This window comes from Pyricularia pennisetigena, chromosome 3, assembly GCF_004337985.1.
Source record: "Pyricularia pennisetigena strain Br36 chromosome 3, whole genome shotgun sequence".
Lineage (NCBI taxonomy): Eukaryota > Fungi > Ascomycota > Sordariomycetes > Magnaporthales > Pyriculariaceae > Pyricularia > Pyricularia pennisetigena.
The window spans coordinates 2,981,829-3,000,863 of record NC_043742.1 but is presented as its reverse complement, the minus strand read 5'-3'; the positions used below and the strand labels follow the sequence as shown (position 1 = coordinate 3,000,863).

Genomic DNA, 19,035 nt, shown 5'->3' with positions numbered 1-19,035 from the left:
TATAGCCCGCCCTTAATCCGTTCATAGCGGTACTATTTTTTCGATTTTTTTTTCGATTTTCGATTTTTTTTAATATTATTTTTAATTTTTGACCAAAATTTATACTTTTTGCACGTGGAGGGTCGTATATATGTATATATCGCTATGAGAAATTTTCGTGCTTTTATCGGATTATATAAATAGTTAAATAAACGGATAGGTAAAGTATATATTTTTTATATATAATTTACAATCGAAACTCGTTTATATTTTTACCAGTTTTAACGATAATAAAACCAAAACTTTAAAGATTCGATTAAGTATATAGATAAACGTCCAAGTCCAATCGTATTTACAATATCGGTTTTGAAAATTGTTTAATAAAAACAAATGGTAAATGTGTATTTTATAAATTTTTTTGCTTTATTTGATTAATTTTATATTATTTTTGTTTTGCAGCAGAATTTTGTGGTTTTTGCACGTGGGGGGTGGCATATATATATTTAATATAATATTACATTTTTGTACGTATACCTACTTAGATAAACCCTTAAATATGCGGATAGGTAAGGTATATCCAATTTTATATATATTTTACCATCGAAATGTTTTTACATTTTTACCAATTCTAACATTAATAAAACCAAAATTCGAAAAAGTGGACTATATATATAAATAAACGTTAACGTAAAACCCGATTTGCAATACCGGCCCTTCTTATGTTTTTATATAAAAAAATGCTAAATTTGTGTTTTTTTTGTATTTTTTGTTTTATTTAATTGAATAAAATTTATAAAAAAAGAACTTATATAAAGTTTACTAGCAAATTGATTAAAGAATATATAAAGTGAAAATATTTTCATTTTACCAATATTTGCGTAAATTATTTAATTTTTTAACAAATTGTTAATTTATATAAAAATATTAATAAAACTTTTGTTTTAATCGATAATTGCATGCATTTTGCAGTATTAGGTTTATTAAAGTATAAAGGCTGTGAATTAAATTAAAATAATTATTGCATACTATTATTTAAAACAAGAATTAAATATAATAAAAAAATACAGATTTTATTTAATGTTTTAATATCTTTCCAAATACAGTAGCTATAAAAACGCGGCCGGCATTCAAATACTCAGCAAACTCCAATAAATCTAACGCAAATTACTATATATTTTTATAATTTTTATTTATTTTTTTATACGAATATTTAATTGCATATTATGGGTACACTATTTTCTTTTACCATTATAATGCGAATATATTGCATTTACCCGCTACAAACGGCAAAATACCACAAATTATCCTTATATTAATAAAATAATTATAAACGATATCGTAATATTAAATATATTATTAAAAATACCGTTATAAACGGCGAAATGCGACAAATTATCGTTGGTGGTACCGCCATGAACGGCGAAATGCGACAAAATGTCCTCAAACTAGAACGAGCGCGATTTTTTCGGCCAATGTAATTGGTCGAAAAGCCATGTGGCTGAAAGGTATATGGAGCGATCGGTCCCCACTGCGAAGCAAGGGGGTCTAATTTGAGCACTGAAACTAGAATAATCGATGGATTTAATGGTATTGGTATCGGTATCGATCTCGTTAATATAAGCTAATCCGGGCTTATAACCTGTAAGGAAGTTACGAAATAGAATAAACTTAATCTTAAACGCGGGGAAAAGTGGATCACGTATAAGGCTGATGGAACGTTGAAATGGCAAATAACCGTCTGCTAACGGGTAATAGAGATAATATATTATTATTGCACAATCGATTCGTTAAATCGTTGAAAGTTATAAAGGTGATGAATCTAAGGCTAAGTTATGAATTACGTGTTCGAATCCGTAGGTGCAGATCTTCGATCCGGATGTCCGGAATGCGGGGTCACGTCACATGATTTGGCCTTATTCATGTGATTGACCTGCCGACCTATTGAGCCTAACGGCCCATTGTGCTTATGCATGCACAGAAAATCTGCGACCACAACGGGATTCGAACCCACGCATTTCAACGTATATATGATATAGATTATGGTACGTGCATTATACCATTAAGCTAGATTAAATATGACGTATTTGTTTTGTTGTTGAAACTATGAACAAAGACGTAATATATAAAGCTTTGTGTGTATGAACGCGTATACGTTTTATTTGTTATTTATTTATTTATTCGATGCAGGGTGACTAATAAAATTAGCCCGTGCTAGCCGTTATAAAATATTGCAGGGTAGCTAATATAATTAGCCCTGTGCTAGCCATGTTCACATACCCCCCATCGAAGTGAAAATTCAGGGGGTAACGCCCGTACGTAGTTTTTAAAACCCTGAAAAAAACCTTTAATAACCACTAAAACCGTAGGTCCGGCTTTATTTTTTAATGGGATAAACCACCGAAAACGTGATTTTCGGTCCACTAATAATAAAAATACGGGTTTTTTATTGTAAAGATTAGGTTTAAAGGTCACTGTATTACCTTTTATAAAATCGAAAATATTAGGGGGTATAGGGAATACGACTTTATTTGTACGCCTAACAGAAATGGTTTTAACGTAAGCAATACAGGTAGTTGCCCTAATTTTGTCAAAATTAGGTAAACTTTTTGTAATCTTAGCGGTTTTTTTAGCAATAATAACCCTATATGCCCCAAACGCCCGTGCTATAACAGGGTATTTTGGGCCTGGATTTCGTCGCAATTACCTGTAATTCCGTTTCCTTCAGGGGTTAACCAGCCGTCCGTAATTCGTTTTAATTTTAAAGGGAAATAATTTACAGGGGCCTGCTTTAAATCCGAATATAAAAGAGGATTTAACAACCGATTTCTTATGTAGGAATCCCCCTTTTTTTCGGAAATAATCTCTTTTATATTAGGCTGTAGAAAAGGGTTACCTAACGGTGTACCGGGCCTACGGGGCCCAATTTTACGTAAATTTTCAGGGTTTTTACCGCTAAATTTCTCCGTTACAGGTGAATTTACGGCTATTTCTGTATTTTGTTCGGGATTTAGTTTTTCCGTTACCGTATTTTTTCCGGTTCCGAATCAGTGTAAATTTTATAATCCCCTTTCGGGTTTATATTATTCAATTTTATTTCCAACGGGGTTGCGTAACCTTTTATAACCCCCTGTAAGGCCATGTTAAAAGCGGTGGTATATTTACCTATTATACAGGCGTAATTTGAAATAACGTTATTTCGAACAAGGATGTCGCACCTTTTAACCTTTAAACAAAACGAATGTTTAATGGTATTTAAACGTCCCCACGCCTTGCGATCCTTATCGTACAGGGTATTTTTTAATAATACGCCCCCTATATTATAGTGTATAAAGCTATTAACGATATTTATTCCAAACGAGGGGATATATAAAACGTTATTTAACGTAACCTTTTTAAATTCGTCAGTTTTTTTGGCCGTAACGGACCTGTATTTTCACAATTGCGGCACCTACAGGCCTAATAGGGCCACCTCCTATACCGATTTCGACTGTAAAGCCGGGGATATAATCGGTAAAAAATTGCTTATTTGCAAAAATATAGTACGTATTACCTGTATCGTACAGGATAGGGTAACCTAATTTCCAAGGTTTAGGGGTCCCTTTTACGCCGCGTTTAAATTTCGTTTTAACCTTGAAATTAGCTGCTAAAACCTGTGGTCTTAGCGGTTTACCGGTATCGGTTTCCGAATCCGAATCCGAACGTAATTTTATAATTCCGCTAATAGCGGAATTAACCTCCTATTTTAGGGCGTTATACGCTGCGCCTTCGTTAGCGTCACCTGGAATCGAACCCGTAAATAATTCGAAATTTATAAAAATCATAGACGTTCCATCGGTTAATTCGCTGGAGGAGGATTTAATTTTTTTGCAGAAACAGAATCCGAATTAAAGTTTTTATTACCCTTTTTTCGTGATTTAAAAATGGTTTCCTGCCCATTATTTTCCTTTTTAACGCCCTTTTAAGCGTCTCTTTTTACCCGTTCTTTTACCGTTAAACCTACAATTAGCAACCTTAGCCGTGATAGAGCTTAAAATCTAATTTTCGAATATAAGGTCCGCTATAAAATAATGCAAATTCAACTTTTCCGAATTTTAGCCTATTACCTGCAGGGCCCGTTGGATATTCCGTTAACGTTCGGTCCAAATAAGAAATATCCCCTCCAGGGCCCGTAAATATTAATTCCGTACGTTTATTTGGTTAATTTGCACGTTGGTATTCGTTAATTTAATTACCAGTAAGTTAAAACGGCTGTTCAATTTAGGTATTAATCCTTTAAATTTCGAAAAATTTAAAGCGTGGAATTCCCGATATAATGAATTTCGACTAATTTCGGGTGCAACGGAATAAGTATTTTCCAGGCTTTTATAAACCGTTACGGGGCTAAAATACTATAAAATGGATTTTAAAAATTCCTTAATTAAACTGTTTTTTATAAATAGTACTAGGATTAATTGCTCGTATTCCGGTAAGGTATAACCAATTTCAGGGTTGGAAATAAATTCCGCTGCTTTTATAACCTTAGATTATACTATTAACGCCTATTTCCACAAATTGTTATTGCTAACCCCTATTAGTTTACAATTTTCGGGGAAAGAAAATACCCGTTTCAATAATTCTTTACTTATCCCGTCACCTAAAACTAGGTTATTAGGTGGATTAGGGGGTGCGGTAACGTTTTAGTTTCCAAATTACCATTCAAATTAGTGGAATCACCGTTTTTTAGGGTTAATAGGGCAATTAATTATGAAATTATCCTTTAAAATTAATCCATTTGCGTAGTTAACGCTTTTAATTACAAGTTTTGGGCCTGTAATTTAGCGGTTAAAACTTCGTTTAGGCTGGGTTCAGGCACCCTATCTGTTGGAACTGGGCCTGGAAGGCCCGATATAGGGCTATTTTCCATTATAAAGTTATTCAAATTATAATTGCAATTCGCTAATTTATAGCTATAATTAATTAATTTAATTATTTAGGGGTAAATACCCTATTTTAATTTAGGATTTGCTATACCGTTTACCTTTTAACGGGTATAAACCTGTAATTACCAGTTACAGGGTTTATCGCTATTTTCAATAGTGAAAATCCATTAAAATACAGGGGGAATCCCTAAAATCCGCAATTAATGGGTGCCCTGGTATTTGTACCAATCCAGGTGCACGTAACGAATTCAATTCGTTCAATGGGTACAAGGTAGACTGCAGGGTATCGTGCAAGGTAAACTAACCACTAACATAATTCCGCTAATGGGTTTGTGGGCTATTGTAAACCCTATTAAACGCATTAGGATTTAATGGGCTATTAGCGAACGAATACAGGGGTTTTTGGCCCTAACTCATTAGCGCGAGCCCTACCAAAAATTTTAACCAATTACAGTGGCGTGCACGATTTACAAAAACCACACCAAAAATTTTGGATTTGCAATGCAAGCGATCGCTTAGTCTCAGGGCTCATCCCTGAAGCCCAGAGCTCCACAATTGAACGTGGTTCAATTGCGGCTTTGCAATGTACTTGTGGGTCCATCCAAAAAACGCTCTGGTTCAGGTTTGAGGACAATTTGTCGATTTTCGCCGTTTATGGCGGTATTTTTGGCCTTTTTGCGACCGATATTCCCTTATTATTCCACAACCACGCAAAATATCGAAAAAAGAAAATATCGTTGAAAATAAGAATTGTTAAACCTTTTTTATAAATCCAAAACTTTTTGCACCCGGTACGCCAATTAAAAGTTGGATATAGCCCGCCCTTAATCCGTTTATAGCGGTACTATTTTTTCGATTTTTTTTTCGATTTTCGATTTTTTTTAATATTATTTTTAATTTTTGACCAAATTTTATACCTTTTGCACGTGGAGGGTCGTATATATGTATATATCGCTATAAGAAATTTTCGTGCTTTTATCGGATTATATAAACAGTTAAATAAACGGATAGGTAAAATATATATTTTTTTATATATAATTTACAATCGAAATTCGTTTATATTTTTACCAGTTTGAACGATAATGAAACCAAAACTTCAGAAATTCGATTACGTATATAAATAAACGTCCAAATCCAATCGTACTTACAATATCGGTTTTAAAAACTGTTTAATAAAAACAAATGGTAAATGTATATTTTATAAATCTTTTTGCTTTATTGAATTAATTTTAAATTATTTTTGTTTTGCAGCAGAATTTTGTGGTTTTTGCACGTGGGGCGTGGTATATATATATTAAATATAATATTACATTTTTGTACGTATACCAAATTATATAAACCCTTAAATATGCGGATAGGTAAGGTATATCCAATTTTATATATATTTTACCATCGAAATGCTTTTACATTTTTACCAATTTTAACATTAATAAAGCTAAAATTTGAGAAAGTGGATTATATATATAAATAAACGTTAACGTTAAACCCGATTTGCAATACCGGCCCTTTTTATGTTTTTATATAAAAAAATGCTAAATTTGTATTTTTTTTATATTTTTTGCTTTATTTAATTGAATAAAATTTATAAAAAAAGAACTTATATAAAGTTTACTAGCAAATTGATTAAAGAATATATAAAGTGAAAATATTTTCATTTTACCAATATTTGCGTACATTATTTAATTTCTTAACAAATTCTTAATTTATATAAAAATATTAATAAAACTTTTGTTTTAATCGATAATTGCATGAATTTTGCAGTATTAGGTTTACTAAGGTATAAAAACTGTAAAATAAGTTAAAATAATTATTGCATACCATTATTTAAAACAAGAATTAAATATAACAAAAAATTACAGATTTTATTTAATATTTTAATATTTTTCCAAATACAGTAGCTATAAAAACGCGGCCGGCATTCAAATACTTAGCAAATTCCAATAAATCTAACGCAAACTACTATATATTTTTATAATTTTTATTTTTTTTTTTATACGAATATTTAATTGCATACTATGGGTACATTATTTTCTTTTACCATTATAATGCGAATATATTGCATTTACCCGCTATAAACGGCAGAATACCACAAATTATCCTTATATTAATAAAATAATTATAAGCGATATCGTAATATTAAATATATTATTAAAAATACCGTTATAAACGGCGAAATGCGACAAATTATCGTTGGTGGTACCGCTATAAACGGCGAAATGCGACAAAATGTCCTCAGACTAGAACGAGCGCAATCTTTTCGGCCAATGTAATTGGTCGAAAAACCATGTGGCTAAAAGGTACATGGAGCGATCGGTCCCCACTGCGAAGCAGGGGGGTCTAGTCTGAGCACTGAGACTAGCGATCGCTGCAGTATTTAAAAAGGCCTGAATCGAACGCTAATTTTTAGCGATCCCCACTGTAAATACAGGGGGGTAGGTGCTACATGAGCGCCTAAAACCAACAATTTCGCACAAAAACAGCAATATCTTCGTTAATATACGTGCTGTAAAAATACGACAATAACTAAAATAAAGCCTAAACTTTAGGCTTTCCGGCGATGCAAAATGCACTTTAGTGCACAAGCTAAAACCTCTCCAGGCTCATAACCTGTTGATTATGCCGCTGCTCAATTGGCTGCGCGCATGAAAAATGCAGCCGACTGCACTTAACGTGCGGTCGCATGGCCTTTATAAGGCCTGTTCTTAACAATTATTGAACAAGTTTACGAAAAGATAATTAATATATATTATAAATTAAAATATAGAAATAAAGCAATTTACCAATTAAATGCTGCGTAAAAACATTTATTTTATCCAATAGAAAAGGATATAAAAAACCTATTACGAAGGACGAATTCCAGGTAAAATTAAAATCCGGAAAAAACGATTCAAAAAATATTTCGGGAAAAATTTCGGTCGATCGCCGCCGGTCCTCCTATTTTGCTTTTTTACGTTCCAACTAATCCAATTCCCCCAAATCGTTAATTCTGCGAAATATAATTCGCATTATTTTTTCAAATTACAATTTTTTTAATTTTTGCAAACGAAAAATTTTCAATTATTTTTCCAGGATTTTCTGCTGCTTCACCAAAATGTTTTCCTTTAAAACTTTTATTTGAACGTTATATTTTAAATATTACCGACCAATATTACGCAATCAAATATTCGAATATTTAATATATTATAATTAAACAGTTAACGGGAAAATATTCGATATAACGAAAGGAATTTTGCGGTAAAACGGTGTAGTGCATTATACCGCGAAATTTATAATAAAAATAAAAAGGTATATCCACAAAAAAGGAAAAAAAACGCAAAAAAGGCGTGGCGATATTTTGTCGACGAATAACCAAATTTCGATTTAATTACGCGATTAAATATAGCGTAACGAAGTTAATTAAAAAAGGAACATATAATCCGAAACCAGGATTAGGGGAGTACGAACTATTTAAAAGTTAAAGGGATTTGGTTAAAAAAAGGAAATTTATTATCACGACCAAATAATTGGGCCGGTATTAGGGAGGTTAGGCGGGGTTACACCCTTTTTAACGATATTCGACCAAACAAATACCGAGCGGTAGGAAATAGGATTATATAAAAGCCCAATTACGTAATAGTATGTAATTATTAAAAGGTAATTTCGGTTAATTCGTAAAACCTTAACTGGGAATTATGAATTAAATTAATTAAATTAGGAGAAAGTATATTGGAAATATCATTTATATAAAATTCGTTGATTATTATATAAATAAAATTTAACCTAGGATTGTTTAGCAGCAATTAATTTATTACCTATTTAGGAATCGACTATAATTCCAGCCCAGTTATTAAAAACCCCAATTACCCAGTTAAAACGTTCAATTGCTTTAACTCACTATATTTTACCTTAAGAACAGGTTACCCGGTACTTTGATTATAACATTTAGGCATTAGCCTAGGTGCGGCGTGGTGTTAATTGCGCTATAAAGGCCTGTAAATACAGGGGCTTAACGCCTATAATTACAGGGTTTTAATGCATTAAATGCATTAAAATGGTACACTAATTTTGGGATTAATAAATTCGATTTATTGGTGGGGGAAATTTTGTTTTGTTTCCCTTATATACTTTCCGATATCGAAATGGGGGTCCGCACCCCGCAAAACCTTTCGGTGCCGCACACGATTTTCCGAAAAATAATTTTGTATGCGTTATTGAAAAAATACCTTTATTTCCATACAAACCATTTTTCGGTTCGCACTAATTTGCTAATTTGGTGAAATTTTTAACCCGGTACAGGGTAACTGATTCGTAAATGCAGTGTGGGGGCCAAACCCAGCACAGGGTAAACCCCATTCGCTAACCGTTAAATCGCAACTCCTGCAATACAAAATCGGAAAATCCGACAACCCCGACAGCCCCACTTCGGCACTAACTATTGTGGCTTATATACAAATAAAAGTGGGCCCATTACATTCCAAGCTCGCTTTTTGTCTCTTGAGGTGGCAGAGTCTACACGCTAATCATGACACATTACTTTGTTTCCTCTGACTCTCAGTCAGACCCGACGAGATGAAGAAGAATAACGGACAAACTCACCTTGTCTGCCTGTTCCATGACTGCAAGGCCTTTTTTTTTACTCCACCATAGCTACTTGATGACTTCTACATGATGCGGTTCGTAGCTGACAGGTCTGAGGATATATAGATGGCCATGTTGAAATATTTTTGCGGTCGATCTTTTTCTTAGCCTCTTTGTTTCATCAGATTCCTCACGACTAGCATCCTGACCTACAACAGAACTACATCATACGAAAACTCGTATACACAACGAAGCTATCAATCGCAGTTATTGCCAGCATTCTGGTATCCATCTCTCTTGGAGATGCCCCACATGCAACCAGGTTTCTCAATATCTCTTGCAAACAGCTCATCTCGTCCTATTTGAGAATGGCTTAACGTATCCACTGACACCTTGGACGAAACATCTCCATTGACACAGTCATCTCTCATCGGCTGAATCGCCGTAATCCCAAGACTCACAGCTTTACGATCTGTCAGGACGAAGTCAAGGTTGCCAAGACTAATCAACCTATAGGAACCGTAGGTCGCGATACTTGCGTCACCCTCCTCGCCTACGGCAACGCCGAGGAATGGTCTATCAACAAAGTTCCTCTCCATGCCTCAACGACGGGGACCAGCCTCTTGCAGAGGTGGCAGGCGGCGGTCAGGAATTCCAAAATGACAAATGTCAAGGCCGTCCTAAGCCTGCCTGACGCTGCCACCCGATACAATGCAATGAGTCAAACGAATGAATAGGAGTTTATAGGGACACTGACTGAGTTGGGCAGGCCGTCAGCAAAAGCCATTCATACTATCAAGAAGGGTCTGACCGAGAAAATGACGAATTTCAACGAACAGGCCCGGGAAATTGCAAGTTCTGTGGGCACACCGTTGTTCATGAGCACATCCGAAAGAACGAGGACGTTGACAAACCGCTTCCGTTCGGGTCAGTGGCCGTCAGTGTCCAAGGCGACATCGCTGTTGAAGGCACGAAGTTGGCAGGTTTGACTGTTCCTGCTCCTAGCAGAAGACGCTCTGCTTCCCCTCAAAATCAGTCGGCTCCAAAACCTCAGGCACCCCCCAAGCCCAATGCTATTCCTAAGCCTGGGACTACTTCCAAGGCTTCTAAAAAAAACCCACCAGCCCCAAAAGCTCTACAAACTCTAACAAGAAACCCTCGATTTCCAAGCCCTTCAAGATCCCCCAAACACCTTCTAGTAAAATCGCTTAAACTTCTCCCAGTGCGGTGGAACCCAAGAAGCACATGCGCAGGACAGTCAGAATCACTTTCTAGCCCACCCAAGTATTTTCATGGAGTGGCAGCTGGAACCGAAAAATCTGAAGGCTTTGGTGGGCTGAGTCAGGAGGGACCTTGGGAGTCTTGAACGGCTTTTGTGCTACTTCAATGATAGAGAAAATGGAAGAAAAAAACAGCAGGGCTCGTGGTTTTGGCGCTAGGGTTTGTATTTAATTGATATTAGACTTGATAGACTGACAAATGAAACCTTGTTAGAAACTCACGGCTGTACTCATAGACGCAAGATTAAAGGCCGCACCGCGAAAATCTGCCATTGTAAACAATATGCAGGTAGGGTGTGACAAATCAAGGGTGCAAATTTGCAACTGGTGCACAGGTTTCTCACCTAGCGCTGGGATCCACTTCTCAATTTTCTGAGCTACTGTGGCAGTAGAACTATAATCTCGGCCTCTGTTTAAATCGATTGCGGTGCAGTGTAAATAGGCAGGATTCTCCGAACTTCAGGGGGAGATGCATGTGCCCCGTCACGTCTGAATGCACGTGATCTAAGAGCACATGATAGACCTGCTGAGTCGTAGACAGCAAGAGGACCTTACAAGGTAGCTGTAATTTGCGACGTTTATGCTGTATCTGTACAGTGAATGCATTAGTTCTGTCAGAAGGCAGAGGAAGTAGTCTTTCCACTGGATGTTTGATGGTCGCTGAGCACAGTCGATATAGTATATACTGAACTTGGTACAACCAACCAACCAACCAAAAAAAAAAAAAAAAAAAAAAAAAAAAAAGAAAAAAGAAAATTCGCGGTTTATCATTTGAAGGCTCAACGCATTACTGCATGCATGACTTGATTGCCTACCATATCCAGCCTTGTTATTTCTTTCCTTACCAAAGCAGAGAATCAGGACTGGGCGGGGAGGTTTTGATCGCTCCGACCCTCGTGCAATTTATCAGAGTTTCGCCAGGTTGCATCAGCGAGTGCGTGCGTTGCAAGGACTCTAATTGTTCGCGCAAAGAAAGAGAGGGGGATACTCCTCCCCCGCCATAATAACACGACGTTATCTATTCATGGTCTGTCAAGGCTGGATCGTGCGCCCCCCACACTGCTCCAAGTCCCTGCTGGCATGCCAGGGCAGCAGCAGGCTGGAGATGCGGCAGGCCATGACAGTTCCACAAAAGCTTATCCCACTGTTCGCCCAGCGAGGTCTCGGGTTGAAAGAAACCACGTCTTTTGTGGGAAAATGTCCGGTGGCCAGTTCCAGGTTTACCTATCAACTAGAGACTTTGGCATCACGTCGGTGGGCCGCTGAAGTCTTGCACCATTCCGAGAAAAATAAAAATAAAAATAAAAATAAAAACAAAAAAATAAAAGAAATGCTTGGAAACAGACAAACGTGCTCCATCTCCACTGCGAGCATACTCGCAAGACTCGGAAGTCTCGGATTATATCCACAATCTTTTTCTTTCTCTTTTTTGTTATCTTTCTTTTTCTCTTTTGACCATGGGATGAGTCGTCATGTCTCTCGTCTTCTTCCAGCCCTGCCACTTCTCCTCCATCAATCAAGTGGCAGTTTCACTGCAACATGAAGCTGCCACATCTCTTGCCAGTATTGGTTCTCACGACGCTGTCTCTAGCACAAGATGCAAATGACGTGCAGATTCCTGCATGTGCGGTAAGAAATGGATTTCTTTTTTTCCTTTCTTTTTTATTTTTTATTTTTTATTTTTTATTTTTTATTTTTATTTTCTTTTTCTCTCTGGCCGTCACTTCCACCAAGAGATCTCACAGCTGACAAACACATTCGAACAGGTTCCATGCAGCCTCAAGGCCCTGGCCAACTCGGCCTGCGGCAAGCAGCCACAGAACCTCATGCGCCAGTGCATGTGCACCGACACCGACTTCATGGTCCAGTCGACAGCCTGCGTCAAAGCCAACTGCACCGTCAAGGAAGGACTGGTGGCCCTGCGAGCAAGCAAGCTGACGTGCGGCGTGACCCCGCGCGACGAGCGCTGGTACTACCGCATCATAGTCTTGGTTTTCTCGCCCATCGCCTGCCTGCTCGCCGGCATCCGCCTGCTGTCTAAAGGCGTCGTCATGGGCTGGCACCAAATGGGACTCGACGACCTCTGCATAAGCATAGTAATCATCACCGGCATTATACCCGCCACGCTCGTCACTCTATACGGCACCATCCCCTCCGGCCTCGGCGTCGACATTTGGGCCGTTCCCGTCGACAATATATACCAGTTTCTGAAATTTCATTTCATCGTTACCATCATATTTTTCTTCCAGGTCGGCATGCTTAAATTATCCATTCTTTTTTTTCTTATTCGCATTTTCCTCAACAGGACCGTCAAATACCTTTTATGGGCCACCGTTGCCGCCGTCAGCCTGTTCACCACCATAACCGTGCTCACGATGGGTTTGCAATGCTACCCGAAGCCCGAGGCCTTTTGGATGTCCTGGGACGGCTCGCCCGAATATCAAGGACAATGCAAAGTGCAAATTACGGCTCTCAGTTTGTCCAATGCTTCGTTCAGCGTCATCGTGGACATATGGATGCTGGCCATTCCTTTGTGGGAGTTGAGAAAACTGCAGTTGCAGACGAAAAAAAAGTTGAGTGTCGCAGTCATGTTTGCCATTGGCATACTGTAGGTTTGATCCCTTTCCACGTGGTTTTGCTTGGTCGTCCCTCCTTGGCTGGCTTCCATGCCTTCGTTACAAACTAACTGTTAACCCGCACCCAGCTCCACCATCATCAGCTGCTACCGAATCAACATCCTTTCCCACGGCCGAAGTAACCACGACAACTTTACCTACACCGAGCTCCCCATATCCCTCTGGTCCGTCGTCGAGTTGATGGTCGGCGTCATCTGCGCCTGCATGCCGGCCTTGCGCCTGGTGTCGGTCAAAATCTTCCACAAGGTGTCCCGCACCATCTCCAAGTCTGCGAGCCGGTCCTCCAAGTCGCAGGCGCCCATCCCGGCCCGCGACAAGATGGCCGCATGCTACCGTGACCCGGAGGAGGGGCTGGGCGTCGTGCCGCTGCCCATGCAGAACCTGTATCCCAGCATGGCGGCCGCCTACCGACTCCAGGGCGAGCTCTCGAAACCGCCATTGACCGCACCCAAAAACGTCGTCACGAGGGACGAGGTGCTCTTGGTCCGCACGAAGCCCCGGGACGGCTTCGAGGGTGCCGAGGGCGCGTCGAGGGACTTGGACGATGACCAGGTGAGCCTGGTCAATCTGGGGGGCACTAAGCACGCGAAGATGTTCGGGCGGCCGAGAACGGGTTCCACGTCCACCGGCAACGTTTTACCAAAGCGCAGGGAGTGATGAATATACTGTGGTACACCGACTGGGTCATGTGGATCATGTGCCATCTCAGGTGCGAGTGCGAGGGACGGACGCCGTAGCAGCGTCGCCGCTTCCCCGCTCATATGAGCAGCTGAACCTGACTTGCGATCAGCATTCGCAGGCTAGCGAACCCATCTTGGCCAGTTTTGAGAAGGAGGAAAGAAAAAAACACACAGAAAAATCCCCCCAATTATCGCATGCAGAGAGAGAGAGAGAGAGAGAGAGAGAGAGAGTCATAGGCCGAACACAGAGTTAGCGGGGTCAAGCGCATTTGGTGACATGGGCGGTGCTCCGCAAAAAGATCAAAGCGTTTGTCGGAAGTGGATCTCTTTTATTGAGCAACAATCATTCGTTTTTCTTGAATACCCCCTGGAAGTTGGAGTTGTGGAGTTTTTATGGGAATTGACTGTTTTATTTTATTTTTATTTTTTCGTTTCTCATACTGTACCAAATCTTCCCCTAGGACACCTACTGAAAAGTCTGTACATGCCCCAAGAGACACACAGACGTATGCAGTAGACTAGCGCGACGAAACTCTTGTATTGAAAACAATAGTGTGGCATTCGGCACGGGTGTTCAATATTGGCTTGCCAAGGTGAATCGACGTCCTGCCGTATCCGGACGCCCACCGAAGCCCAACCGAGATTGAAGTGGTCCTGCCCAGCAGGGTGGGTGCAAAGCTGGCAAGATTGATCGGATCGGCGGCTGGCTTTTTTTTCTCAGGTCGGCTGCCTTCCCCCACGTGCTCTCCTCCGCACCAGAGAGGGAGAACATCCATCGTATAGAAAAAAAAAAAAAAAAAAAAAAAAAAAAAAAAAAAAAAAAAAAAAAGACCCACCTCTGACTAGCGACCGCGACAAGAATACTGGATATGGCAACCTTCTGCCTGCCCTGCCTTTTTCCTTGCAAAATGCCAGGCGATCACACGTGGTAGTGTGGTAATTTTGCCATCTGCTTGAGATACCCGTTTGATGTATACCCGGGGTGGCTTGCCCAGGCCGGGAGCGATAAGGGTACATCAATGGACTTGGAAGGTTACATTCTCGACGGCCGCCAGGGCAGTCGCGCCTGCCAATGTTGCATGCAGAGGGCAACAAGCACCTGGAGACGTGGTATTGACGCTGGAGTTTGGTGCCTTATGTTGACAGCAGCCCTGGACGAATGAGTCTAGGGTAGTATATATGGGTTTACAATGACGAACTACACTCGTTGAGAACGATTACATCATTGTTTCCACCACGTTGGTCAGTTGGCTTTGGTGCACTTGAAAGCGCTACTGAACAATCGAAGCGAAGTACCTAACCAAAGACAATCACTTCAATAACAATAGTGGTATTAGCACTAAATGCCACTAATAGTAAGTAGTAGGCAGTAGCGATGGTAATTCTTAACGCTGAGCTTGTCTCGGTCTGTTAACGGGCTGTTTTTAAACCTCCTAAATGGTACTTCGGGGCTCTTGTTATTTATGTGTCACTTGAATAAGGAAAAATAGTCTGCACAAAATTATATTGTGTCTAACCGGGTTCGGGTCCGTATTATTTAGAGGGTTAGTTTACTAATGCAACTTCGTATTATAAAACAAAGGGACAGGGCGGCTGGTCGTACGGTTTAAACGTCATTACACCAAGTAGATAAGTAACAAATTTACTTTTCGTTAAAATTATCAGAGTTATTTATAATCAGTATTTTCTAAACGTAAAAATACATTTAAAACGCCCCAGAATGTTAACATACTAATTTCAACCAGCGTTAAAACACCTGACAATTTCCGAAGAGACTCAAAGTTGCACCCCTCGAGCGAAATAGGAAGGTCTCATAGGTTAGGCTGACAACCTCATCACCGTTGGGTATCCTGGATGATATTAAAATTAACGCTAAGGAAAAGGGGTGGAAAAGGTGCAAGTTCCAATTAAATATTGCGCGTGTCTTATTTATATGAGACTTTAGCGCGCGATACGTGCCCTAGTCAGGAATCCTCAACAGAAAGTATAAAATATCACAGACCAGGGATTTATATTCTATTATCCTTGCTGCATTTGGCCACTACAGACTCTGATGCGTCGATTTGTTTTCGCCCTACTCCACAATCTTTTACGAGTTTATTGTTTATTGCAATTGGAACTATCTTTTTGTAAAATCGTTATTTAGGATTCTTCTTCATTCAGGTTCTAGCTAGCTTGTTACTTGGGAAAACTTTCCATTTGGAAAAAAATAAATACCGGACCCATGTTTTAGCAGGAGACCAGATGTGCCTTGCTGATTAGATCGAGGCTTAGTTCTGTATAAGCTTATTCAGACGGGGTATACTCACAGAAAGTCATTAATGGTTAATATCGCGACCTATCGGATGCAACTGAACAGGCTCTGAGTACCTCGATACACCTATAGCCTGGCTATATTCAGAGATTTTGTGCGGCCATGATATTTCCCCGGTTCTGCAGTGGATAGTTATTAACAGCATCTGTTACCCTTTCGTAAATTTTATTCCTGTATTGTACAACAGTCTGGAAGCGTCAACATTTGTTTGTCTTGGGTATAAAAGCTGGCAATGTCCTTGACTGCTGTGCGGTCCGTTTGACGTGGTGACCAAATTTCACCTAGACCTACGATTGCTAAAGCGATGCTGAAGTTGCATAGCAGACAGATCATTTCGGCCGGAACAGTCACAGCTCCAAACTCTATGGCTAGCGAGCTCATGTAAAAAACCTAATTTAAGCACTCAATACTGACCGGTAGCTCTACAAGGTGACTCAAACATCCAAGGCAGGCCTCATCAAACGAGTGACGAAAAAACCCTTAGGAAGGCTCAAACCTGTGGTCTCCTGTCGGAAGCTCTACCAAGGGCAGAAGCTGTCGATGGTCCGGTCAAAGAACTTGCCGGAGTGATCTTCTTTGGTTGATTTTTCAATCTTGATCGATAATCCAGTATCAGTCTATTAGATTCCTCAACAGGTCCAGTGAATGGCGATGTACTTACAATCTCCGTCGTGTCCTTAACGCACTGGTCGATTGTGACCGGCGCGATGTCTATACCAAAGGCATTGGAGGCGAAATCGCCCATGTCCGTTTGTACGTGCCTGCAAGACGACCAGAAAGATCAGTGAATGGACGCACGTCTAGATACTGCGCGAGATGAAAAATAAAATAAAATAAAACTCCAGCGACATGACCAAGGCAAACTCACCCCGGGTGGATGCACAGCGTCACCAGCCAGTCGTTCTCGGCCCCCATCTTCACCAGCAGATAGTTGGAAAGCGCCTTGGAGGCGCCGTACGCCCCGAAGGGAAGCTTGGTGCCCGCAAAGCTGCCTATGCTGCCGCCGGCGGCGCTGATCAGGGTGAACTTGGCAAAGGCCGAAGCGCGCAGGAGCGGGAGCGTGGCCTTGTAAAGCAGCAGCACCGCGACCGAGTTGATGGTGATGTGCTCCTCGAAGACCTCGATGGGCAGGTCCTCGAGAGTGAACAGCTGCGCGACGGCTGCGTTGGAGATGACGACATCGATGTGGTCGACGCCCTTGGAGCGAATATCCTCGACCGCGGAATAGGGGTCCGTCTTTGAGGAGGCGTCGAGCTTGGTGACGATCAGATTGGTGTCAGTGCCCCGCGGCTCGTCCAGCAGCGCCTGGGCGTGTTTCAGGTCGCGGACTGTCCCGATGACGGTATTGTTAGGCTGTGAGGCGTAGTATTTGAAAAGACCATGGCCAATGCCTATGTTGTCCACTTGTCAATGATCAAGAAGATTCAAATTTGATAAATGCTTTGTGCCCGTTTCTCCGTGCACGTACCTCTGTTGACGCCAGTGATCAGGTATACTTTGCCGGCCATCTTGGAGACGAATGGTAAATAGATAAGAGTCCGGCTTATCGAAGAGAGATGTTCTTTTGTGGTACTAGTCGGGCTTGAATTTGAAAATTGAAACATTTGATACCAAAGAAGCCCTAAAACACTGGGGACCGATACTTTGGGGCTATTCGTTTGTCTTTATATATTCACTTAATGGCGGTACGCTGTACGCCCCCTCAAAGCAAGGGTTACGAAACCTTGATCTTCGATAGTTTCAATGCTCAAACTTAATGTCCGGGGTTGTCCCTGAAACCCAAAGCTCCACAATTGTGGCACAATCATGGCTTTGCAACATACCTGTGGCTTTGTTCAAAAAACGTTTTGGTTCAGGTTTGAGGACAATTTGTCGATTTTCGTCGTTTATAGCGGTATTTTCAGCACTTCGGTAACTACAGTGGGTGACGCACAAGTGATCATGACCCGGAAGTGGTCACCCTGGAGTTGTAATTAATCTTTATTGACCCATTTGTTAAAATGGGTCAATAAAGACTAAAGCCTCTACGTACACAAAAGCAAGAATTGGCTATTTGATGGTGTAGGATTTTTATTTATATGGGGCGTTTTGTGAATAAGATATTAGGCTTTCGGACAAACCCCTACTTTCATGTTTTCAAATTCGAATCAAGATAATATAAATATGTAGTGACATCTATATTGCAAGGCGGTCAAAAGTATAAATATATATACATATATATATGTTTATAAACATATATATTGAGCCACCACGTGTTTTATTATCAATTATAATTAATAATATACTAACTTTTACAGTGGGTGACCCAGAAGTGGACATGCCCCTGAAGTGGACACCCTCCCCAAGAGCGGCCATGAAAACAACGAATATACAATTGATCGTTTTTCCGCAATAAATCGCAACAAAACCGATGTTTATTAATTCGCGAAAAGTTCCTTTACATTATAATTTAAGAAGGAAACCGTAAATCCCTAGTTTTAATCCTCATTTCGGTTTTACGGCCGAATTTTGGCCTCCATGGCCGCCCTTTTTTAATCCAAGGCGTAAACCGTTTCTTATATATCGGTTTATTTATAAAAAGATTTTTAAGTTTCGCGGCGTACGCGTTTTCTAAATACAGGTTAAAAATTTCCAATTTCCTCGTTTAACCGTTTATTTTCAGGAATAAAA

The 19,035-nt window shown here is 39.9% G+C and overlaps 2 protein-coding genes across 2 annotated transcripts; one reads left to right on the top strand and one right to left on the bottom strand.

The window, feature by feature from the left end:
- Positions 1–12,274: 12,274 nt before the first annotated feature.
- Positions 12,275–14,028, top strand: PpBr36_02617 (uncharacterized protein; the record flags this gene model as incomplete). The annotated part of the gene is made up of 3 exons (XM_029889796.1): positions 12,275–12,364; positions 12,502–13,343; positions 13,440–14,028. 3 exons carry the CDS (start codon positions 12,275–12,277, stop codon positions 14,026–14,028), a joined length of 1,521 nt encoding a protein of 506 aa, XP_029752900.1.
- Positions 14,029–16,883: 2,855 nt separating this feature from the next.
- PpBr36_02616 (uncharacterized protein) lies at positions 16,884–17,873 on the bottom strand (the record flags this gene model as incomplete). The annotated part of the gene is made up of 4 exons (XM_029889795.1): positions 16,884–16,958; positions 17,027–17,126; positions 17,234–17,756; positions 17,834–17,873. The coding sequence occupies 4 exons, from the start codon at positions 17,871–17,873 to the stop codon at positions 16,884–16,886; spliced, it is 738 nt and encodes a 245-aa protein (XP_029752901.1).
- Between the last annotated feature and the right edge of the window lie 1,162 nt (positions 17,874–19,035).